Genomic DNA, 23,872 nt, shown 5'->3' with positions numbered 1-23,872 from the left:
TCTAACCGTCCACACCCCTGCCACCCTTCGCTTGCTGCCATGCACCAATTTCCGGGCGCTTCCATCATTTCCAGGGTATATCGATTGACTTGTGCTGCTGGATGGAAGAGGATAGATATGGTATCAAAGCCTGCTAGCAGGTCATGAATTTTGAGTAAATTCCTTTGATATTAGAGAATGAAAGCGAAAGAAAAAAAGAAGAAAAAAAAAAAAACCCCTTTCTCTCAACAATGAAGTGCAGCGCCAGCCCCTGAACTATATATACACGTGCATGGAAAAAAGCCGTGACCCCAGGAAGTTTTTCCTTATCCAACTTGCCTAACCACCCTGGCCACTAAAAAGAAAAAAAAACCAAACCTGGATCAAGGATCATTCTCGAAAACGATAAAAAGGAAATAAAAAAAGGAAATAAATAAATATATAAATAACTAAAAAGTCCGGTTTCATAGGATGGTTTATTCCCCGCACTCAACATGGCCGCCCCCCCCTCCTCCGTTTTCGCTCCGGCTTTCCTCAAGATTTCCCACCAGCTCTGACATGAATATACATGTACATGTACAAATACCAACCAGAAGGGAAAAAAGGAGTAGATGCGGAGTCAAGGGTCTATGGATTGTAATCTCGAGATATATATAAAATATTTATATACCATCCTCCGCGCAAGTTTCATCATCACCATCGTCATCATCTTCACGCTATATATATACATGTACAGGAGTCCAGCCTCCATCCCCGTCGATACCAAACCGGGAGTTAAGACCGGGAGGGAGGCACAAAGGATACATACCTAGATATTCCCTATATATAGTTACATCTCTAACTATAACAAACATTTATTAATGATGGACTCGGCGTCGAAAACATCATTTCCCGTCTCTCGTGTAAAAGGGTCCTGGTCAGTTTCAGTTTACGGGAGGAGCAGGCGGGGGGCGGCGGGGGAGGTCAAGACGTGTGGCCTGGCGAACCTGGAGCCTTCACAACCTATCTTTCTCTGCTCCGCTACTATTAATAAATAAAAGTCAAGTTGTAAACGCGGTGCTAAGCTGTATCATCCACATTGAAAAACAATAAAAATAACTCTAAGGGCGCACATAAGATATAAAATGATCAAGATGTACAGGATGAAAGTAAACAAATATATATATATCAATTCGTATTGTTCATATTTCAGAGAAGATATATATATTCTCTCTCTATCTCATCTACATACCTTCACTTCTCTTTTCCATCCATAATCATTTTTGGACACATTCTGAGCGATACCAAGAAACCCAAATATGAAACGAAACGAGGAAATAAACGTGCGAAAAGGGGAATCTGTAGAACGGTAGAATGTGTAGAGAAAAATGGAGAGAAAAAGAAGAAGAAATGAATGGGTAAAATGAATAGGTAAATAAGTAAAAAGAGTAAAAGATAAATCAGTTGAGAGGAAATATAGCCTCCCAAGAAGACAAAGAAAGGAGGGTGGGGGGGGGGGGGGTCACGTTATCGCAAAAATCCAAACTCCAAAAGGCGCGATCTGATTGAATGATGAAAGGAAGCTTTAGAAGAAATATATAAAAAAATAAAAAATAAAAAATAAAAAACAAGGGACAACCAGGTCCCTAGATATAAAAGAACAGATAAATAAAGGAAAAACGTGGGGGGAATATAAAACCAGAAAAACAAAGAGAAAACAAACCCCTCTCTCCTCAGTGTTATCTCCTTCCCACCTCATGCACTCATGCACATTATTCCATGTTTTCAACCAGGCCAAGTTAAAGCCAACCGAAACTCGATCCAGCTCAACGTACAGAGTATCATAATCCAAGAAAAAGGAAAAATAATAAGGCAAGGAATGGGTTTATAAAAGAAAGAGTAAAGTAAAAAAAATAAAAATAAAAAAGTGAGTTGGAGAAAAAAAGGAGAAAATCCGAAACAGATTGGGAAAAACGCTAACAATCCAGCCCCCACCTTGCGCTTCGCGGGGCAATCACCGCCAGAGATCCCCTTTACTCCCCTCCCGCCGGTGATGACGATGCATCCACGCCCCGCCACTACTCTTCGGCCTCTCCTCTTCCCCAGGAAGCGCCAGGAACCCACCAACCCCATTCCCAACCAGCACACTCCTGCGCGCCTCGTCACCCCAGGCCGGACTCAGCTGTGCACCATGGAAACTCACGGGGCGTGATGAGCTGCCACGTCGTCGTCGGCCGCCAGCGCCGCCCGCGCCCGGAATATCCAGCGGTTCGTACGCGGTGAAGTTCCACTCTACCTCGTTGGCGCCCTTGCTGTAGACGGACATGGCCTGGTTGAGGCCCTTGGGTGGGCCGCCGCCGTTAGGGGCCCCAAGCTGCGGTAGGGAGGCGTACATGAGCATTTCTGGGAACTTGGCGTCGCGGACGTAGAGGTCTAGGAGGCCTGGGAGGGAGCCGGAAAGGAGGGAGGACATGAGGTATTTGTAGTAGTAGGCGGCGTGGTTTTCGGTCCTGGCTGTGATTTCATAATGGAGGAGGCGGAGGGAACGGGAGGCGAGCGGGGGGACGTTATCCTGGATGAAACCTTCGGAGATGTACTGGGTGACGGAGAGGCTGTGGATTTGGGGGGAGTTGTTGAGGATGTGGTGGAGGCAGCCTGGCGTGATGCCGGTGTTGGACAGGGTGAGGTGCTTCAGGGCCTGTTTGTTGTGGTTGGTGCTGAAGTAGTTCATGAATGCGCGGTCGGTGATTCCAGGGGTATTGTTGAGGGTGAGGCGCTCAATGGGTAGGAAGGGTCTTAGGGAAGGCGAATTCTTGAATAAGACCGGTTCGATCTCGTTTAATTCCTCCAGCTTCAGGTCCGTTAAGCGTGGGAATTGAACCAGGACGGTCCGGAGTATGTCAATGGAAACGCTCAGGCCAGAAAGCTCCAATACCTCGAGGTTTGGCCAGACTTTGATCTGTGGCCGGGGCGGCTGACGCGGTTGGCGGCTTTGCAGAAACGGATCCCCATTGTCCATCTCATCCGGTGGCTGAATGGCAGCGAAACTTTTCTCTGAACCCCTGGTATACTTCATCCGTCGAATATCTGGACACCGGGCGATCAAGGTTTGCTTGAGGATGAGCGTTGACTCATCATCGCAGTAAAAACCCGCAGGCAAGTCCACATATCGTAGGTTCGGTAGCATAAGTACAGTCTGCGCCAGCAATAGCTTACCGGCCTCTCGAGTCATATAGGGCATCCGTAACGAGAGCACGAGTTTTCCTATGCGCTGAGATTCGCGCACTGACCTGCTGAATAGCGTCAACCGCGTCATGGGCGCATCCAGTGGCTCCGAGTTGTGGTCGAGGAACGAGTTCTTCTTCCGTTTGGCAGACAATTCATACTCGAGCTCGCAATAATGCACGGCATCGATACGGACATTTTGGTATCTATAGCACCAGGACAGGAATGGTTAGTACGGGTACTGCATACCCTTCCTTAAAGAAAAGAAAAGGATAGGATAGGGAGTATAGATATATATCTATGGAGAGGACATACAGGAGACGATGAGCGGGAGGATACCATTTCCTGCAGACCACTGCGCAGTGGGCAAGGTCCCGCATGTCACAGAGCATGCAGACATCGTCTGTCATGGACTCCTCAGAGGAGTTGTAAGTATCGTCCAGGACATGGAGGCAGACGTAGGAAAAGATCCTAGAGAGAATCTCGGGCGGGAGGTTTCGCGTGTAGTCTATGGCTGGGCCGTAGCTGGAGCCGGAGTGCTGAGGGCTTTGGTGGTTGTAGTGACCATTGCTGTACTTCTCGTGCTGCTCATAGCCGTAGTGGTCCACACTTTTCCTCTTCCCCTTGGAACGGAAGTGCTTGAACAGCTTCATGTTTTTTTATTTTTTTATTTTTATTTTTTATTTATTCTTTCAAAGTTATTCCCTTCCTTTGTGCTAGATTGGAAGTGTGGGTGTTGAATGCGAGATCAAAGAGGAGAGAGGGGGGAAGGAAGCGAGGGAGAAGCCGGTGATAATCGATGGCGTACGTAGCGTAGGGGGGAGCCAATGCTAGTACCGGTGCCGATATTATTACTAAATAGTCTACATCGGGCGGGATGTGAATGTGAAACAGAGGCGGGCTCGGGGGGAGGGGAGGAGAGAGAGGATATGGGCTATAGCGGGCGTTGGAGCGAGTTGGTAGATCGTCGGGGGATGTGACGCTGAGCAAAGCCTAGGAGAAAGAGGCGGACTGATGCTCGACACTGGTTGGTGGAGTTGGGAGGAGGGTGTTGGCTGGAGGGTGAAGCTGAGGATTTTTGCAGAGGTAGGTTGAGGTAGGTTGAGGTGGAGGAGGTTGGAGGATGAGTGAGTGAGTGCAGCAGTTGGAAGATGAAAGGTGGAGGATGTTTGCTGCTGTTGGTGATCCATCTAACTATCTATCTATCAATGGTTGGTTGATTGATTGATTGATTGATTCGTCTTTCACCAGCACATTGTACGCAAATAATAATAATAATAATAATAAATAACAATATCACACAACTACAAAATGGCACGAAATTCTTCTTTGGCATGTATAACTAATGACTCCCTGTTAAAGCTGTGAAATAGTACAGATTAGTTACTATTAATATCCCCCCATGAATTCGATATTTGCTGGCTGCATTAGTCGCCCCTCTTCACCTTGCGTGCCAAGTTGTCCTCGGCTATATCCCATGCTTAACTCGAGCAAGATATCATGTCCGATATGGCTATATCCACTATGTACTGTACAGTATACGCCCTGGGGCCCTGGAAGAAATAATAAACCCACACGCTGCATCCAAACCCCAGCACTGCGAACACGCTACTGACACGCCTAACAACCAGACTAGAAGCACTTTCTCCTCTCTTCTCTTGTTCCAGCCCGCTCATTCGACCATACGCCGTGTGCATCCCTCTTACGGGTCTTGGGCCTCTTCTCCCCCTCCCTCCCATGCTTCTGGATGTTCTGTTGTGGGCTTCCAGGGCTCTAATAAGGCGCCTAGAAAATGCCCTCCTAGCTTGTTTCAAGGGATTTATATACACACCCCTCCTTTTTGATAGGCGCACCCCTACTAAATTTGATTGAGTTTGGATTAGTAACTTAATTGATTTTCCATTAAGTAGTATGTAAAAAAAAAGCCAGAAATCTTATATGCACACAGAAGTTCAAATTATCACTTGTCTGTCTGCCTGTCTGATATGACTATGACTGTGACAGTCAGAGCAGCTTGCAGTCTGTATATGACACAGCTGCAGAGTTTACAGTAGAGAGCCTGTGGAAGAATGAGAATGAGTGAGATTCTTGAGTGGATGAGGATTATATGAGGGGATAGAGAGGGATGGGACTGAGGCCGCACAACATTGATATTTTAACCACTACATACAGTGGTTGCACCATCTTATATGTATTAATTAGTGGGAATTTAATTACCAAGCCATGCCTATTATTATAATTTAGTAGGTGGTGCTCCTATCAAAAGGAGGGGGTGTGTATATAAATCTCTGTGTTTCAGATCCTGCCGAAGAAAATTCCCGCGAATCCATGGCCGCAGAGTCACAGATCCCGCAAAGGGTTCCAAGGTTCGAAGGTTCGAAGCTTTGCCCGACTAACTTCTATAACCTAACGGGTTCCTTGGAGGTTAACCCGAATAACTTATAATAATGATTGGGAGTAATAAAGAGCACAAATAATGACGAAATCTGTCCCAGGCTCTCAACAAAAGAACTCCGCATTTTGCCCTTAAAGTTATTGTTTTGCAAATCGACTACGGAGTTACTCTGTTCATTATTGTCAGAGCTTGAAGGTATTCATACCCTCCAGCAGCCCGGATACATGCAACTTGCACATGAAAATAGAGCAGATCAGGACAAAGGAACAAGAAAAGGCAAAAATGAAGAAAGAAAGAAAGAAAGAAAGGAATGAAGGAAGGAAGAAAAGAAATGAAAAAGTCAGGCTCATCAACATTCAACACATTCACAACATCTATCCGTATCCCAAAGCTCTCTCTTGAACATTATTATTGCCTCAAATCTGCGGGGCCATTCTCTGCCTTTATCTCCTGCAGGCTTCACCGAGCACCACAGTCAAAAAATGCCTCTCCCCACTCTTCTTATTTATTAATTGCAAGTGAACGAACAACCCAGTCCTTGGGCGCACGCAGTATTCTTTCATCGGTGGACCCTTATTAGCGACCCTCAGCCATCATCCCCGGTCGCCCCATTGCATCGAAAATTGTCTCATTCTCTACCGGCTTTTTCCCTCCAAATAACGGAAAAAGGAAAAAAAAAAGTTCTTCCGAACAAAGCCTGCCCGATGATATCAACCATTGATGTCTGATGAAGTAGTTGATTGTATGGGCGGCTTTCGGTCCGGATATACAGAGTATATACTCCCTAAATAAATCAGCATTAATCACTTACTCCCTCCGTTGAGGTGATGACCATATCCCCGGCGCCAGCTCAAGCACAATTAGTTATTTTGGATAATTAACTCCCTTATACAGGCGGCAGGCAGCTAATTTATATAAATTCGAGGGCATGAGCTTGCCTGCGTGAAATCACTCTTTTTTTCCTCCTCTATTTTACTCTCTTCTTAGAGGATCAAACCTTGCAGCTTGCAAATTTATATACCTTCAGTAGTCTGAGTCCCACATTGTGCATACTTTAATACATTTCATATACGCTGGATGGAAGCACTTGCAGTGCTTTTATGAAACTGAGAATGCTTGCAAGGAAGGCAAGACAAATCCAATATCAAGCTCAATAGCAAAACAAAACAGGTGCAGAATTCTTCAACCTCTCTCACATTGAGTGTTATCTGAGCTTGCAAAGTTTTGATTTTTGAAGCTATCAAAGTCTGATTGATTGAATTATTCATGAATGGAAACAGAGTATAAAAGTCAACATCACAGTCACACTATTCATCTAGATTCTATCATTTAACTGGAGATAAACATGGTCGATACAAACTGCTCTATCAATCTCATTTGTGGATTTAAATTGTGTTGCTCAATTTATTTTTCAAAGTAGTTTTCTATAGCATAGTTACTCTGTCTGAATATTTGAGATATAGAATTCATGCAAACAAAACATTTGAATTTTCAAGCTAGTTCTCTCTCACACACACACACACTCTCTCTCTCTCTCAAAGTAGATTCAAGGCTTTCAGATAATGACACAATCAATCACCATTATCTCATATTTGTCAATATCTAGTCATTCTACACTCAGCTGCCTGTAACTCTTCACACACATCTTCTACTTCACTTCAATCAGCTCTTTCAGCCTCTTTATGCAAAATATCATACACAGTAGGCCTCCCTCTTCTCCCTGTCTACTCATGCTCAGAACCATCTATCTTGAGGAAATTTTATATGTTGAGGTTGAAGGTTGGAGTATTATACAGGCAGAGGGGATGAGATTGACAAAAGGTGAAGAATTGAAGACAAGCATTCTTCTTTTATATTGGCAGCAGTGGTTCATATATCTTGAGTCATATCAGATTATCAACCATTTTTAGCCATAGCATAGGGTAGCAAACTTTGAGGAGAATTTGTTCACATTCTACTTTGTTTTCTTTGATACCTTGTCCCGGTATTACACCTGGGCCACATATACGCCGGAAAGAGCTGCAAATTGCTAATAACCGACAGTGATGCGATTGCGGCAGCTTCCTTCGGTTTTTTGCTCTGTGATTTATCACCAGGACTATATTTCGTGCTCCATTTATAGGCATGTACGATTTTACAAGCCCCATGCGAGTTTCAAGTAATGCAAGGTGTGCTTGTGAAAAGCCGAATAAATATTGAATGAGCCTGCTTGGTAGATGTCGTGATTATGAATATCAATATTTTTTGCAGGTCTCGAAAGGCATAACTATACGATAGCTATCTGTCGCATCGTCCAAATTTTCAGCTTGGACCCTCAGACTTCTGGACATTATCCCTGATTTTCAACTCAACTATGAGGCTTAACCTCAGGTAGAAAATGGTTTTCACCCACGATGACCTGGCTTGTCACGATCGTGACACGCTAAGGCAGTCTCTCCAAGGGAGTATTTTCCCAAAACACCTCTAGGTGTAAGAACTGGGTACATTATTAGCCTATCAGCGGACAACAAAATATATAGGCGTCACTCCATCTTTAGGCTTCGCGGAAGAGCGCCAAACCCATCACGAATATGACTAAGACTTAATCTGAAGTTAAAAGTTCTTCAACGTATTCTGGTAGATCCATCCTTATACCCACTCAAATGGGTGATATAGCCCCTGTTAAATTCGCTTGTTCCCTTCATTGGGCCGGCTGAATGAGAAAGGCAAGATCGCTTGGTACTTGTAGCTGTGGAAGTATATAAGTGCAACTGTAGGCACCCTGAATATCAAATTCGGGTGACACAGTAGTAGTAGATATCATGCTCCTGGAGCTGAAGTTCAACAATGGGTTGGCACGCAGCTAGCCAGCAACTCAGGAAATGAAGCACCACCTTGTTGAGCATTTGCTAAACTCCTGGCCTGCGAGACACATGGTGCCCTTGAGCCAGCATCCAAAAGTGGAAAAATAATCACGTGATGTCGTCATCCCTGAGCAAAAAGCAGCATCACCAACGACGACCATTGTCAGGACTTGGAATGGGAATGGATCTTGTGTGTTATACGGGACTGTACGTATGTAAACGTCGCAACAGTTCGTGGAGCTACCTGACGAATGGATCTTGTCCAAAATATATATGCCAAGCTAGTTAACTAAGTTGGGCAGCCACTATTTCGTTCCACAGTTGACTTCTCCCCACTACTATCAATTTGGTCCAGATACGCCACAAAGATGCAGAGATGGGCGGATAACAGTGTGCCTGAGACTACGAAAACAATGAAATACGAACTTTCTTCCTGTACAGTCCACACCAAGAGCCCCTTTGTCGATCTAATATGCGGATTTAGGTTCGATGTTTGTCATGTTGGCACAAGCCACTCACTTCTTTCCAAAGAAAACATCCACACATAACCCAGTGTTTCTGTTTTCTCAAGGCCTGCGAATGAGGGCTGTCGAAGATGGAAGGGAATGACTCTACCACGGTTCCGGTGTGCGCAATCGTCAAATCGTGCCGGAGAAACAACATGCGTCATCGAGAAACGCCAGCCAAAGCGGTTATGAAGGAATTTACACACAGGAACTGGCATTACATAAATGTGTGAAGGGCGTGGTGATGATGAATAGCGCTATCCTTAGGATCATGCCAGGAATTCGGACTCTCCATGCGAGTAACCCGACTGCAGTGCAGATGTCCTTTTCATCGTGACCAGACGGGTAGCGGGATTCTACATTCTAGCGTTGCAAGTTTGAATCTTTCTTCGCAACTCAGATTGGCGGTGCCACAGCAAATTTTTCGAGAAACTTTCACACTTTTGGCGCAGCACAGGAGTTCTATCTTTGCAACCAAACAGGATTCATTGTTCGATGACAGAAAAGCAATTTACGTGCGTAGCCGTTGTATGTTGGGCTACAGAAGAAACAAAATCCTTTCTTTCTTCTCTGTTGTTGAAATGGAGAAGTCGAAGCGTTCGGCTTGCGCCCTGTTTCCTCCCTGCTAAAATTTCCCGACTGGTTTTCCATCTCTCATGGACCATTCCACTAATTCTACGGAGTACTTATCTATATATACCTTTGAAAGATATTCGAAGATCGGGAACTTGCGGGTTATGCCTGAGAGAAAGGTGCTTTAGCTCTCTATCGTCCCACCAACTTCAACCCGTAAAGAGTTCCCGTCACAAATCCAACCGCCAATGGCCTTCGTCGCATATGGAAACCCAGTGTCACTACGATTCTGGATAATTCCACTCGGTGGGGGAATATTACTCTCCATTACTCTGATTTCACCGCCCGAAAACATGCGAGAGGAGTTGGAATTCTCAAGATTTACGCACCACGGTGAATACCAGGAGTATCCTGTTGTCCTTCAGCTTTTGAACTTTCGCTCCAGGCCGTGATGCGGAGTATTCCTGATCATTTCACCACATTTTTCTCTGCAATAGGAGGATATAAGATACGCTCGAATTCATTTCTCTTATGCTTTCCTCTCTTTTCTTCTTGGAATGTTGTCACTCCGAGATGAATCAGCCCGGCGTGTATAATCAATCGACTTGCTTGCTTTTCGTTCACAATATCTCCTGGTGAGTGCAAAATATCTTCGGATCCAACCTGTTCCATTTCGTCCCCAATTTTCTCTCTTTCAGTTTTCCCCATGTATACGCCATCTTCGCCACATTTAAAGCCGCCACCTCCTCTTAGGAATGCATCTGAATTCGACAAAACAACGAAACCTCCCTACTTCGAAAGCCACCGGTTCCTCGAAAACCTGTTCGCGGATGTTCGTGTGTGCGTTCTTGGGGCCAAGGCGGAAGACCTACAAGTTGTCACCCCTGCCGGCAATAAATTCGTTGAAACTGTGCAGTACCTCCATTCAAAGCTCCACGCTGCAACAGACTTGGAGCGCTTTGAGAATTTCTCTCTGAATGACTTCTTGAACCGTGTTCTCAAATTCAGACTCAACTCTGACAAAGCTGGTAAGAGTGTTTACCTTTATTCATGCTTATTCATCTCACTATTATATATTAACTTTTGATATGAAGGAAATAACCAGGATAGATACGAAGCAATCCTGAGGGATAAACCCTTCGCTGATGAGGAAAGTGACAACTTCAGCGAAAGACTAACTTTTAAAAAAGAGTTCGAACAGGCCAACCAGTTTTGGCTATCCCAACTTGCCAAACTCCACATTGCAGCTCTCGTCAAAGTGAAAAACTGGCCAGAGCGTAAGGTGCAAGCCGAGGGAACCGAAGACTTTGAGAAAGAATATACAACGTATTTCCTTTCCGATGATGAACCTAAAGAGATCTTCCGGTATGCCCTCCGATGCATCGCATCACCTGGAAGCAACGATGGCAACACACGGTCTGATGATGCTGCTGGAACCCCATCTCGCGAGTCAAATATCTCGAGAGGTGATGCCGTGACCATGCTCCAGCGTATCAATGCTACCGGAACCCCAACTCATGGCTCTAATACCCTGAGAGGAGGCGCTGTGACCATTCTGCAGCGTAGCAATACTGCCGGAACCCCGTCTCGCGGCTCAAATGCCCCAAGAGGCAGCGCCATAACCATACTACAGCGTAGTAATACTGCCGGAACCCCATCTCGCGGCTCAGATACCCCAAGAGGCAGCTCCATGACCATACTGCAGCGTAGAAATACTGCCAGAACCCCATCTCGTGACTCCAATACCCCAAGAGGAGGCGCTGTGACCATTCTGCAGCGTAGCAATACTGCCGGAACCCCATCTCGCGGCTCAAATGCCCCAAGAGGCGGCACCATGGCCATACTGCAGCGTAGTAATACTGCCGGAACCCCATCTCGTGGCCCTAATACCCCGATAGTAGGCACTGTGACCATTCTGCAGCATAGTAATACTACCAGAACACCATCTTGTGGTCCTGACACCCTGAGACGCAGCGCCGTGGCCATACTACAGGGTATCAATGCCGCCGGAACCCCATCTCACAGCTCAAATACCCCAAGACACGGCGCCGTGACCATACTGCAGCGTAGCAGTACTGACCGAACCACATCTCGCAGCTCTATTACCCCGAGAGGCGGCGCCACGCCCATGCCCCTGCCGAGCGATGCAGATGTAGCTCATTTATTCATTGAAGATGACTTTCAACTACATGGCGACGACAACGATGATGATCAGCGTACAATACGTGGGGTTAATAACAATTCCTAACTAGGAAAAGTTCGCTCATACTTTGGCTTTCGGGTTCTTTTCTCCTTTTTTTATTTTTTTCATCTCACACACCGTCCGTTTGTGGCTAAAAACGAGTTAATAGGAACGACTTAATAGATCTGTTCCTGCTCCCCTTTAGCCAAATTGCTACTCGTATAATTCTTTTACTTCCTTATATTTGTCAGTAAAGGCAAAAAAGGAGTAGAGCCTTGGAAGGATAAGAAAGGAGGATGGGTCAAGTTATGAGCGGAAACGAAATAACCAAAGCTTCATGTATCATCTCGGGAGGGCGTGGTATATATAGATAGATCTACTTAATATTTTGAACCAATTCCTAATTTTAATCATGGCGTCTCTAAGATGCATCAGATAAAACGTGCACATGTACTCCAAACACGTATTCTAAGGTTAATTTCACTCCTGACCGACCAAATGAGGTCATGCGACAATGAACCAACTTCATACCATGGTGTAGAATTAAAATCCTACCGGCTAGCAGTGTGTCTTCAAATGTTGGGATATTTTAATACGCAGTGCAAGGGTTTCCTCCAGGAGCGGCATTCAACCGCACCACTGCATCCGTCCGCCTCACTAGAAACCATACATCGAGAGAGAAATTCCTTGGGAAATTCAGCACAGTTCCCAGAAACTAGAGGAAATATAACAGATAAAAGCAAGGTAAAGAAGTCACAGGAAAGGCTATAGGAGCAATTATCAATTGAAGGGTAACTAATGACTCGAACTTCAAAAAAAAAACTCTGGAAAGAGGAAGTGATGAATGAGTATGTACAGTACGTCGCGTAGTACAAGTGATCGTTCGCCTCCATTCGCCGCGGCAATTCAACTACGACGAAAAAAAAAAAAAAAAAAAAAAAAAAAGGAACAATATCTAAAAATAACAGCGGATAGGCCCAACTGTGGGTATCCCCGTTGGTATATATGCATCTGTTAAATCGGCGGATTCGGAGTTTCCACTTCCTGTGCAACTACCGCTGTTGTTGTTGTTGCACAGAGATAAAGCGGGAAGAAGGGAATGAGGAAGATTGAAAATAGGAAGAAAAGAAAAGAAAAAGAAAAATGGGTGGGTGGAAGCATAGAATCACAGTGACGACATATATGTTTTTTTTTCCTTCACAAAGAAGTAGCTCGCTCAACCATGCTATTTCAGCGTAGAAAAACACAGGGGTTTGTTTAGCTTAAACCAATTCCAACCACTCTTAAATTTCAAAGTTATTTATCCCTCTAATAATACACCCCAGAAAAAAAAAAAAAAAAAAAATCTCAACACGATCACAAAATAAAATGAAATGCACCATCAAGGGACCTCATGAACGGGCCGGGGCGTCTGCGACATAGTTATCTCGTCTGGTTTATAGTGGGCGTACGCTAGAGAGAACCCGTGGCCGTTCATAGGTTGGTTCATGGACGTATCCGGCACTTCGGCTGCTGCTGGTGTATTTGCGAGCATGGGAATGCGGCTTGTTGGCTATACATATTACGTTATGTATTCTTAGCTAGGTTGAAACCTGTCGATGTGCGATGCATTGAGTGAAAGAAGGGAAATTAGAAACGAGAGAGAGGTAACTATCGCAAGAAATACGTACGTCGTCCTTTCGCCACATCCGACTGAAGAAACCAGCGATACCGCCAGCGCCAGCGGCAGCACCAGCGTCTGAAGTATATCCAGAAGCATACCCAGATCCCGCACCGCCAGGGCCAGAACCAGGGCCAGCATTGACATTCCCACCAGCGCCCCTTTTCCACAAGCGATATACCAATGCAGCAAGAAGCACTGCGATAACTCCCAGTGGAATACCCACGCCCAGCCCAATCTTCATACCAATATCGTTATCATTATATTGGTTCACAGGTAATTCCGGCGCGGGAGTGGGTCCGCCCGCAGCCCCCTCTACGGCACCAGTAGGGTTTACCCCTGATGTCCCAGACCCTGAACTTAATCTAGTCGGAGTAGTGAATTTGGATTCCGTGCCCGTAGTAGTTGTCGATGCGGTCGATTCAGTGGATTCGGCCGATGAAGTCGCTGATGTTGACGTTGTTGGCGGCGGGGTTGCGCCGGGTGGGGTGAATAGGGATGTAGTCTGAGCCGCGGTGTTGAGAGAGACAGAGGAGCCGACGAGGGACGAATAAGAGGGGAGGAAGTCGAAGATTTTTTGCGTGTTGGCGTTGGTGGTGCAGTTACATTCTGGGCCGTCGAGGCAGCAGTATGTATCGTCTGTGCAGCGGTAGACGGAGTTGTGGATGTGGTCGCCTGTTTTATATACATTAGTTTAGGATGATATGTATGTATATTATATCCATATCTATATATCCATCTATATATATACATGGATATGTGGAGGGGGGAACGGGAGGAACGGACGGAAGAAACAATATCCAGGACACGCGGGATTGTTCCACGTGGGATCTGTACAGCTGCCTATGACATAGTAGCCGCCTTTGTAGTGGGCGCACATATTATTTGTCGCGCAGACATATTCGCTCCCGCCGCAGCAGGCGGATTCAGGGTTCTGCGGGAAGCAAGGCGCGTCACCCTCTTCAACATCGCCATTGGGGAGGTAGCACTTCCTGCTGGCCGCATGGACGGGGTTGGAGAAGAGGAGCGGAGAGAGACAGGCGGTTAGGAGCCCCGCGTGGAGGAAAGAGAAGCGTGATGAGGAGTAGAAGGGGATCCGTCTCATGTCGATGATCTAAGAACGGACTTTTTCGTTCCCTGTTTTCTTGTTTCTTTTTATGTTATCCCGCGCAGATCGGAGCTGGAGTGTGTGACAAACTCCGCTATCAGATAGCAAGGAGAGAACACAAGGATAGTGGCACATACAGCAGATGGTGGGATTGGATATCAATTACTGGGGAAACAAGGGAGTTTACTGCCGTGTCACAGCGGGAATCAAGAAGAAAAGAAGAATGAGAATGGAAGAGACGAAGAGAAACAGAATCAGGCGAAAGATTCAGGGCTTCAGTGGACGCATCGCAGAAAGATAAGCAAGCCAACAACAGAAACACGCCCAGACCACACAGTTTTTGGAGTTAGCGAGAGCGGATGCATCTGTTTTCTCTCTATCTTACTATCCTGTGCCTGAAGATTATCTAGAAGAAAAATGGCTGGATAGTTTATAGTTAGTTACCTACTCTAGTCGAAACCTAGAGAAATACCCCATAGTGAAACGGTGAGAAGATGCACATCCTTTTTACATCATTGTTTATTATCAATTCCCGCCTAGTAGTTAACTATGATAATCAGTTCGATTCGAACTTTTCACGGCAGATATTTTCAGATAAAATGAATATTAAAACAAACCACCCCTGATCTATTTCCTTCAGGATCCAGTTAGTATCTGTGCCGCCCCATACCAACCCCACCCCACTGCCATCCAATCGAACATCAAGGATAGAACCTCTGGCCCCTTCAAACTCCCGTCGGAATCGGGCTCAAGACAAGTTAAGGCACTGGCACACTGGCCGACTGCCTTATCATAGGCACGCCGAGAAAGGCTGCCAGTCGCTATAAGTCGTCATTACTCAATGGGTTTCGTAAATTTTGGGGCTGATTTTTTTTGCACGATAGGGAGAGTTGAAGGATCATTATCAATTGATCAACATAGCAAAGGCTGACGGCCGTCTCTATATTTGTCCTGGAACTCTCCATCCGCAGAGTTGTGATAACAGAGAGAATTTGTTGGTAGACTAAACCAACGCGAGAGGTAACCAAAATAATTGCATAACACTGCAACCCACCCATGCGCCAAGTAGACGATGAACTCTTGATACATACGAAGTTGACAGATTTCAACTCCGTATTTCACAGAATAAGAACACAACATCGTCCTTCTCAGCGTCGCTCTCCAGTGTTTCGTTGTATCCCAATACCAAATCCCAAACGCGCGCGGCCAAGTTGCAAACAACAAGAAACAATGTTTGGAAAAGAATAAACTCTTTTAGCCGCCGTTTGGCCCCACTCCTTCCCAAACCATCGCTTCATTATTGGCCCATGTGGTGGCTACTGAGATTAGGTACCATGGTTCATCCACCGGTTCCCGCGCGTTCTGACAGGGGCAATTCTTCAGGGGCAGCCAATCGGAGCTGGAGAAAGTTGGCGCTCGAGAAACAAACAAAATTCGCCGCTGACAAGCCAATCAGATGCAGGGTCCTAAGCGCCAGACAGTTGGATTGTTTGACTGTTGGCTGGTGTGAATTAATGACTGGCAGTGATCATCATGAGGCTTTGCACCTTACTGGGCTGACAACAAGATAAATATTTGTGTTCACCATGGCGTAAAAATGAAAAAAGTGAATTGGCGTTCCTTCACGGCCGCATTGGTAATAAGGCGTAACTTAACTTACTGTGTAACTAGGTGGGTGATTGTTTCAGGCCGCATTGAGGCGCGGGCGCTTGTTGTGTGGCACAGACTACAGTGCGGGGGGAAGAATGAGGCTTCAGATGAGACACCAGTGTACATCTAATGCTTATGTATGTGTGTACGAAGGCTTTACCTGATGTATTTCTCATAGCTATTCAAGTATATCAGAAACAGAAGACTGGAACAGCGTTAAGTAGCCTGTAGGACTGCAAACAGTAGAAGCTGACACCAGAGCAAAACACATCAAGAAAAATAATGATATTACTGGCATAAGCATTGTTGTTAACTCCTCGCATAAACATCATTTCCTCCCCCTTGCTATCATCACTCGGATTTCCGTGCCCAAACCCGAACAGCTGGAGCCAGGGCTAACCCATGATCTGCAGGTGGAAGAGGGCAATTCAGCCGGTTAGAAGAGGCAAAAAACAAAATGGCGGTTGCGAGAGACAACGACTCATCCCATCAGCTTCATCAAAGCTTGTGTTTTGACGGCCTTTTTTCATCTCATTGTTCGGTCTATTAGTTCATCACCTAGTTACCGCTATGGCCTGACCACTCCCCTCCCTCCCCCCAATATAACCATGAGTGAGTGAGGCATTGCACAATGCAATGCACATATCCCAATCGCAGGCAGCTGATCAGCCTTACGCTGGCCATCGTCCTCCTCCTGCTGCTGGCCTTCTACTATCGCAGCCAGGGTCCTTTTTCCTTCCACGCGCCAAATACATCCTATCCGGCTTCGTCTGTACAGAGTCCGATTACCTCTTCACCACCTCGCCCTCCTCCGCCTCCTTCTCCTCCTCCTCCAGCGTCCAGCTCCGACCCCAAACGGCCTCAAAATGAACCGTCCACGCCTCACAACCTCACCCGTACCCTCGTAATCGCCTCCCTGCTCGAATAAGACACGACTTGGGCCTCCAGCCTCTCCTCCGCAGACCCCACCCTCACAACCGCAATCTATATCGTCGACAATCCCACCACCCTAAACAACACCACCCCCACCATATCCCCCTACCTCACCGTCCCCGCCAACAAGGGCCACGAAGCCATGGTCTACCTAACCTACATAATAGACACCTACCACGCCCTCCCAGACATCTCAATCTTCATGCACGCCCACGCCGTCACATGGCACAACAACGACTTTCTCTCCTCCTCCTCTTCCGCACAAGCCGTCCAACGCCTCCGCAGCGCCAAGGTCCTGCGCGACGGCTACATGAACCTGCGCTGCCACCACAACCCGGGCTGCCCGGACCACATCCACCCCACCATCCCAACCGACCAAGGCACCACCAAAACGACGACGGCGGGTCAAAGCGCCAGCGCCAGCGACACGGGCGAAACCCAAAGCCAAGACGACATCCTAAACATCCCCGAATCCGCCGTGATGGGCCAAGCGTGGACCGAACTGTTCCCCACAACGCCCATCCCCCGCGTCCTCTCGCAGCCCTGCTGCGGCCAGTTTGCCGTGAGCGCCGACCGGATCCGCTCCGTGCCGCGCGAGCGCTATGTGGAGTTTCGGAATTGGTTGTTGGCGACGGCGCTGGATGACCGGCTGAGCGGGCGGGTGTGGGAGTATCTGTGGCAGTATGTGTTTGGGCGGGTGGAGGAGTATTGTCCGGATGAGTATACTTGTTATTGTGAGGGGTACGGGGTGTGTTTCGGCGGGGATAAGGGGGAGTATTTGAGGTATTTTGAGTTGAGGAAAAACAGTACGGAGATTAGGGAGGAGATTGAGAGATTGAAGGAGGGAGGTGATAAGGATAAGGATAAGGATAACGGGAGGGTGAAGGAGCGGGAGCGGGAGTTGGAGGTGATTCTGACGCAGATGGAGGAGATCAAAGCGAAGTCGGGGGGCTCGTGATGGGATAACGTTACTTTCCTTGTTTTTCTTCTTTCTGCCTTTCATTTATTCATTGCAAAGGGAGTTATTGACATCTTGTTTTCTCTCCTTCAAGGGCTACATCAGATGTCTTGGGCTGTTGACAGACATGGAAAGGCGGATACTTTTCGGAAATATATATATGGATACCCCTGCAGGAGCGAGTCCGTTAGTAATTACAACCGTCACACAATAATCTCCATCTTGCAACTTCCATATGCGCTTCTGGTCGGTCGCACCGCCTCCCCTTCCTGTGTATATATGTAATGTATAGTACATTATTACCACACATTCGCCACTCCATACACAAACAAGACAAACATTACATCACATGACCAGACCAGCCGCTGACTAACATCCGACAATCCGCCAATCAGCATCCGCCCTGAATCTCGGCTACGACTAGCGCCACCCGTGACTCCCACGCCCAACCCTATAAATACTCCTCGTCGTCCCCCAACTCTTTTTATTCTTCTTCTTTTTTCTCTCTCTTTTCCTTCCCCATCCAAGTGCACGGGTTTTACGTTACCAGTGAAGGTTCGCCTGAGGCAACGTTTTTGCTAGTTGAAAACTACAACTACTGACCGCTCCATGTTGGTCTTCGGATCGGCTGGGAATTTTTGAAACAATTTTGAGAAAAAAAACCATGCCACGCCGCCTCCTATCATCAAATAGAGAAGGCTGAAAGGGTGGCTGTGGTTTTATGATGTACAATGGCTTGATGACCTTGATTTGTCGTCGCTGTTGTATACCTCTTTGTTCTCGTACGGGCCTGCGTTATATACGCGGCTTGGATGGGGTTGGATTCATCTTTTCACTATTTGATGTCCCCTTGTGGGATGCGATGGAGAAGAGAATGTTTTGCTGTGTAGGATCGGATCCATGGATCTATTGTCGTGAATTGATCACGTGACTATTTATTACTTTTTTGTACTGTAGACATTGAAATGACAAAACAGACACAGGTAAATCTAGTAGAGATGATATATGTATATTTTAAATTTCATTATTCGCCTGGTTGCCCGCTCAGGCTCTTCTCATGCCAAATCCCCTCCCCCGGACCTCAAATCTTCCCTCGCAGAGTGTAATGCATATATAGAGCGAAGAGAAGGGGAAAGAAGCAAGGGTAAAAAAATAAGAGGTTTGTTTTTTTGATGCGAGAAGAAAATGAACAGAAAAAAGAAGAATATATAGTTATGTAATGTTAAGATAATAAATCCCGAGAAGTGCAGTGACGGATGGATACCCTGTATGGTTGAAAAGGGAGAAGAAGAAGAAGAAGAAGAAGAAAGAAAGCCTTCGCGTCCTTCAAGAGGGCGAGGGAAAGAAAAGAAGAAAAGAAGAAAAAAGCTCCGAAAAGTGGAAGGGAGGCTGTGCTGCTAAGGTGTAGGGCAGCACAAGAAGTAGAAGAACAGATAAGAAAACACCCTCCCTCCCAATAACAATATAAGAGGCCCATTCGTAAATCAATGACATCGCCAATCAATCATCCACAGACAATACAGGAAATCAAACTCGTAAATTTCCCCAAACCAGATTCCCAACCCTCAACATACCTACCAGACCCTTTCAAACCAGTTAAATCCTAGGAAAAAAGAAAGGGTCATATTATTAACCTACCCCCGCCCCTGCTGCATAATTCACTTCCGATCACCAGCAACAGGCCCCTTCCCAACAACAACCTCTCCCGCCTCAACCCCCCTCAACAAACTCCCCTCCACAAACTGACTCTCCTGCGATAGATCCACCATCGGCTTCGCGAAATTATTCCTATCGCCCGTTGCCACACCGCGGCCGGTGTCATACCGGCCCGGCGGCCGCGCGGCGGTTGTGGCAGCGCGGGCAAGGAGACCTGTAGGCGCGAAGGGGGATGTGTGGGTTAGGGCGTGGGCTTGAGATTTGGATTGGAGGTTTTCGGGTAGCATTGTCCCGGGGGCTGTGACGGGCAATGGCGGGATGGACTCGTTGTTGTAGCTGCTGCTGTTAACTGTAGCGGCGCGTTCACGGCGTCGGACAGTGGTGGTGGTGCCATGGGATGTTGTGGGGCGGGTATGGTGGATGCTTCCGCCGCCGCGGGTGATATTGGGAGGAGCACCGTGAGAAGTCGCAGGTGACTGTACTGGTTTTCGCCAGGTGGTTGCGCTGGGAATTACAATTGCACCGGGCGGCACTTCAGGGCTCGTGGCTGCCTCGACCAGCGGTTGCCCGTGTTCCGCGGCAACGCCTCGCCCCTTTCGTGTGTGTTGGGGCGGTTCTTGGAATACGGGCGTCAGGTCGATGAGGGGTTTGGGTTTCTGCTTGACGGACTTGGATCTGCTGAAGGGGCCGCCATTGATGCTATCTTTGGGGCTTGTGGGGATTTGTGGTGACGTGTAGTCGCGGCTGTTTCGGCGACTTGGGCGGTCACTGGGGGAAGTGGGACTTTCAGTGGCTAGGTTTCGGAGGAGGCCAAGGCCGGTGAATGCTTGTTGGGAAGCGTCTTTTTCCCGTTCCTCTAGAGCCTTTTTGCGTTGGGCGTATGTTTTACCAAGTAGGCCTGAAGAAACAAAGGGGTCGGGGTCTGATTCGGTGGTGGGCTCCTTTTTGGATTTCTTTGCGGGTGTGGAGGGTCGTTTCTGAGGGCGCGTTGGGCGACCATGGACGGAAGCAGCTTTTGATATGGATGGCTCATTGGAAACCTCCTCTGGGATGTTGTCGATAGGCTCGATTTTCCACTTTGATATATCCATATCCAGAAGCGGTTTGAATGTTCCAAGTTGATAGGGAATAGAGGCATCGGAACCCTGACGTGACCTCGACTTCTGGGCTCCCGACTGCGGAGATTTCGCATCCGAATTAATCGAATCTTCCTCCTTATCACCTTCGCCCAGAACATTCACGAGGTACCAGCTCCGCCATTGCTGAACCGCCTTATACCACCCCAACCCTATTTGCTCATCATCGGTGGCAAAATAATGCACAAAATTCTCCGTTGTCAAGAACATGCTAGATTTCTGCTGGCTCTTGACTGCAAAACATATCCGTTTCGGAGCCTTGACCCTTCTCACCGTCTCCAGTGAGGTAGGCGAGTAGACATCAAAGTCAGACAAATGGCAGATATTCATGGACTCTCCACCCTGCTTCTTCGCGATAGTGACCTGGCCATCTGACCGCAGGGTAACCCAGCGTCTTTCCCACTTGCCCGGGCGTTGAGAATGGTAAAGGTGGAATATAGATTCCGAGGGCTGCTTACGCGGAGCCAATCTGACATCGAGGCCCTCCCTCTCACGCTGGTCCGGCAGCCGTGACACCATTAAATGGTTCTGCGAATCGCTATCCCATGAATTCATGACATCACGTACGTGTTCGTATTTTCGCAGTGGTCGTTCTAGACCGAGCTGCTTGAAAGATTCCAAGAGAATCGAAGATTGCGGCTCGATGTTCTCTGACAAACAGTTTGCCGCCGAATTTAGGAGATCCTGCGCCTGCGTAGTCGGGGTAAACGGGAGACATATAAAGGAGTCGTTGCAAATTACCAGGACTTTTCTTTCGCCGGCATTGACAGCAGAGATAGGTGCTTCATTGCCAGAGGCCACCTTGACCTCGTCAGGGCTGATTGGTAGTGGAGAAGAGATGAGTGTCTTTAATCTTTCTCGATTATTATTATGATGACTGTTGCCGCCGCTGCTGTTGTTGTTAGGTTTCGAGCTCGAAGTAGGATCCAAGGCTTTCATCCGTGACAAGAACCCGCCCCCTTTCACTTTCACTAGTTGGGGTTTCGACTTCAAACCATTATGCGCTGCAGCCGCTCTCTCATTCGCGGCGAGCTCTTCATTGGTAATGTTTTGCACATGGTCCTGAATGTCTAGCATTCTTGGCTCAGGAACGGTGCGTAGTCTACCAGGCACGGCGGGGGTATTATGTGATTCACTCGTGGGAGAGCGGACGTTTGCACGCCCAGGATCAGTATGCGTACGTGATCGGCGGGGTCGAGAGTCTTCCATGCTGGACATACTACTATGCCTTTCTAGAGAGAAATATCCAGTGGGTGGCTTTGTATCTTCCGCGATGTTATCTATGGGACCCGCTCCATGTGAGCCTTTGGTGTCATGACTTTGACTTGTTGACTGCACAGCTCCCTGAGAGCAAGACGCATCGGATGCAGGCGCCGTGTCCGAGTGGTCCTGTAGCCTGGTAGATCCCGCGCCCTGCTGCTTCGGGGTAATCTCGTGTTGCTCCCTTGCCTGAAGGTCTTGCATGCAGTCTCCGTCTGTGTGTGGACGGGTAGGTAATGTCACCGCAGCTGGAAGCGGCGAGGGGGAAGGGACAGGATAGGCAGTCTTGGTTGCACTAGGTTTCGCGTGTCGGTATCTAGACATGCTGCGCTTGATCGATTCATTCTGTGTCTTAGAGAACGGCGGCGGCGAACCGATCTCGGAACTCATAGGCAACGGGGGCGGGCTCAAGGGAGTTGGAAAGGACTGCGCAGCTGCATTCTGAATTGCCTGTGCCTCAGCAGCTTTCCGGACGGAACGATATCTGGAAAATTTAGGTGGTGCTTGTAGCGGCGGAGGCTGTGTTAACACGGGTGACGTCGTGGACGACGAAGAAGTATGCGGACGGGCGTCCATAGCGACGTAGTTTCAGAACGGGTTTTCCTTCTTTTTGTTTTGTTCCTTCTGTTTCATACAATATCCATCGTATCGAGATCTCAGTCTGTATCTGCAAAAGGTCAGACAATCTTTCCCCAGACGACGATGGGAGGTTTATTTCCGTGGGTTTGTGTTGCCAGTTGGGATTGCCCATAGCGCATTGGGGGTCGCACCGCAGTCGCCAGTGCGACCTGATTTGCAAGAACAATTGTGGCAACAGGGACTCACGGGAGCAATGGATTAGGGGATATTAAACAGCAGTCGATACAGATTCGGACAGGAATATGGACTGGTCAAACGACGACGATTGATGCTGTGGCGCGAGGAAACAGGATGCCAGCCAACGCGGTAGGTCACAGACTTGCACAGCGGGGGAGTTGCCAATTGCAAGGTCGAAAAGGGAATCTCTGGCTGCAGGATCGTCGGGACTATTGTGATAGGGCTCAGCGAGACCAGACGGACGAAGGCGATGGAGCTTGTTGGCTGAGATCTGAGTGGGCCATTGGGCAACTAATAAATGGCGGACAGCGATGATCAAGGAAAATCGCGAGCGGCTTGATTCTTGCCAATTGGTTGAAGAATGATAAAAAAAAAGAAAGGGAAAAAGAAAAAGAAAAGAAAAGAGGACCTGAGAAAGAAAGAAGACCCCAGCACTCTATTTTGTGATGATGTGATGGTGATAGTCTGATATTCCAACGCTTCTGCGCTTCTGCGATGCGGAATTTATGTTATGTACTCCGTACCGTACCGTTGTTACATTGCAATCTCTCGGGAAAAAGAGCGGGTCGCGATGTTACAGTCAGCTGACATAAATAAATCAACGCGTCCCCCACATTTTCTCCAACCACAATCAATCACCTTTACGGAGTACTGTGTAGCCCCTACAAATGTCAATTCTCGGTGTGAAAAGAGGTTGATCTTGTGTGAGATATTGCTCACGACTAATTTACTTCTAAGCAAAAAAAAAAAAAAAAAAAAAAGGTTTATATTATATAGTTATATGATCTTAGTTAGTATTTCACTATTCACTATCTTCTCTACTCCGTAATTTCTCAGGAATCAGAAAAGTCAACCTCGCTAAAAGCGCCACTCGACCTCGCTAAGTAAGCAGACCTCGCGGATGTAGAATAGTTGTAGGCTACTGGGGCAAAAGAGCTCAGTCACCACCAGCGCACTGCTGGTAGAAGGGCCCGATCAACCCGGGACACTCAACACCCCCCCTCAGACCAGCT

The 23,872-nt window shown here is 47.4% G+C and overlaps 5 protein-coding genes across 6 annotated transcripts; 2 read left to right on the top strand and 3 right to left on the bottom strand.

Moving 5' to 3' along the window:
• Positions 1-405: 405 nt before the first annotated feature.
• BDCG_04544 (F-box domain-containing protein) lies at positions 406-6,113 on the bottom strand. The gene is made up of 3 exons (XM_045420202.1): positions 4,629-6,113; positions 3,499-4,545; positions 406-3,389 (listed from the first exon to the last, which is right to left on the bottom strand). Exons 2-3 carry the CDS (start codon positions 3,834-3,836, stop codon positions 1,973-1,975), a joined length of 1,755 nt encoding a protein of 584 aa, XP_045276355.1. The 5' UTR covers positions 3,837-4,545; positions 4,629-6,113; the 3' UTR covers positions 406-1,972.
• Positions 6,114-8,603: 2,490 nt separating this feature from the next.
• Positions 8,604-12,593, top strand: BDCG_04542. 2 transcript variants are annotated; one of them, XM_045420201.1, is made up of 3 exons: positions 8,604-10,528; positions 10,595-11,041; positions 11,258-12,233. In XM_045420201.1, exons 1-3 carry the CDS (start codon positions 10,207-10,209, stop codon positions 11,746-11,748), a joined length of 1,260 nt encoding a protein of 419 aa, XP_045280916.1. In that variant the 5' UTR covers positions 8,604-10,206; the 3' UTR covers positions 11,749-12,233. The 2 variants fall into 2 exon arrangements, with proteins under 2 accessions (XP_045280916.1, XP_045276354.1); XM_045420200.1 differs by having other exon boundaries at positions 8,635-10,528; positions 10,595-12,593.
• Positions 12,594-13,250: 657 nt separating this feature from the next.
• BDCG_04541 (uncharacterized protein) lies at positions 13,251-14,824 on the bottom strand. The gene is made up of 3 exons (XM_045420199.1): positions 14,129-14,824; positions 13,353-14,017; positions 13,251-13,274 (listed from the first exon to the last, which is right to left on the bottom strand). Exons 1-3 carry the CDS (start codon positions 14,445-14,447, stop codon positions 13,263-13,265), a joined length of 996 nt encoding a protein of 331 aa, XP_045276353.1. The 5' UTR covers positions 14,448-14,824; the 3' UTR covers positions 13,251-13,262.
• A 1,648-nt stretch (positions 14,825-16,472) lies between these two features.
• BDCG_04540 (uncharacterized protein) lies at positions 16,473-18,219 on the top strand. The gene is made up of 2 exons (XM_045420198.1): positions 16,473-16,996; positions 17,063-18,219. Exons 1-2 carry the CDS (start codon positions 16,732-16,734, stop codon positions 17,989-17,991), a joined length of 1,194 nt encoding a protein of 397 aa, XP_045276352.1. The 5' UTR covers positions 16,473-16,731; the 3' UTR covers positions 17,992-18,219.
• A 654-nt stretch (positions 18,220-18,873) lies between these two features.
• On the bottom strand, positions 18,874-23,582 carry BDCG_04539 (uncharacterized protein). Its single transcript, XM_045420197.1, has 2 exons — positions 22,869-23,582; positions 18,874-22,710 (listed from the first exon to the last, which is right to left on the bottom strand). Exon 2 carries the CDS (start codon positions 22,617-22,619, stop codon positions 19,650-19,652), a length of 2,970 nt encoding a protein of 989 aa, XP_045276351.1. The 5' UTR covers positions 22,620-22,710; positions 22,869-23,582; the 3' UTR covers positions 18,874-19,649.
• Between the last annotated feature and the right edge of the window lie 290 nt (positions 23,583-23,872).

Source organism: Blastomyces dermatitidis (genome assembly GCF_000003525.1).
Source record: "Blastomyces dermatitidis ER-3 genomic scaffold supercont1.4, whole genome shotgun sequence".
Taxonomy (NCBI): Eukaryota; Fungi; Ascomycota; class Eurotiomycetes; order Onygenales; family Ajellomycetaceae; genus Blastomyces; species Blastomyces dermatitidis.
The sequence above is the reverse complement of the archived record's forward strand: the minus strand, read 5'-3'. Positions and strand labels throughout refer to the sequence as shown.

What these genes read in the sequence shown, in the direction of transcription:
- BDCG_04544 (XM_045420202.1), bottom strand. Translation starts at nt 3,836, where the DNA reads ATGAAGCTGTTCAAGCACTTCCGTTCCAAGGGGAAGAGGAAAAGTGTG. An exon ending in CCTCCCGCTCATCGTCTCCT is followed by an intron (nt 3,390 to 3,498) that starts GTATGTCCTCTC and finishes CTGGTGCTATAG; the next exon opens with ATACCAAAATGTCCGTATCG.
- BDCG_04542 (XM_045420200.1), top strand. Translation starts at nt 10,207, where the DNA reads ATGTATACGCCATCTTCGCCACATTTAAAGCCGCCACCTCCTCTTAGG. An exon ending in ACTCAACTCTGACAAAGCTG is followed by an intron (nt 10,529 to 10,594) that starts GTAAGAGTGTTT and finishes TTTGATATGAAG; the next exon opens with GAAATAACCAGGATAGATAC.
- BDCG_04541 (XM_045420199.1), bottom strand. Translation starts at nt 14,447, where the DNA reads ATGAGACGGATCCCCTTCTACTCCTCATCACGCTTCTCTTTCCTCCAC. An exon ending in TCCTGGATATTGTTTCTTCC is followed by an intron (nt 14,018 to 14,128) that starts GTCCGTTCCTCC and finishes TATATAAAACAG; the next exon opens with GCGACCACATCCACAACTCC.
- BDCG_04540 (XM_045420198.1), top strand. Translation starts at nt 16,732, where the DNA reads ATGCAATGCACATATCCCAATCGCAGGCAGCTGATCAGCCTTACGCTG. An exon ending in CACGCCTCACAACCTCACCC is followed by an intron (nt 16,997 to 17,062) that starts GTACCCTCGTAA and finishes TCTCCTCCGCAG; the next exon opens with ACCCCACCCTCACAACCGCA.
- BDCG_04539 (XM_045420197.1), bottom strand. Translation starts at nt 22,619, where the DNA reads ATGGACGCCCGTCCGCATACTTCTTCGTCGTCCACGACGTCACCCGTG.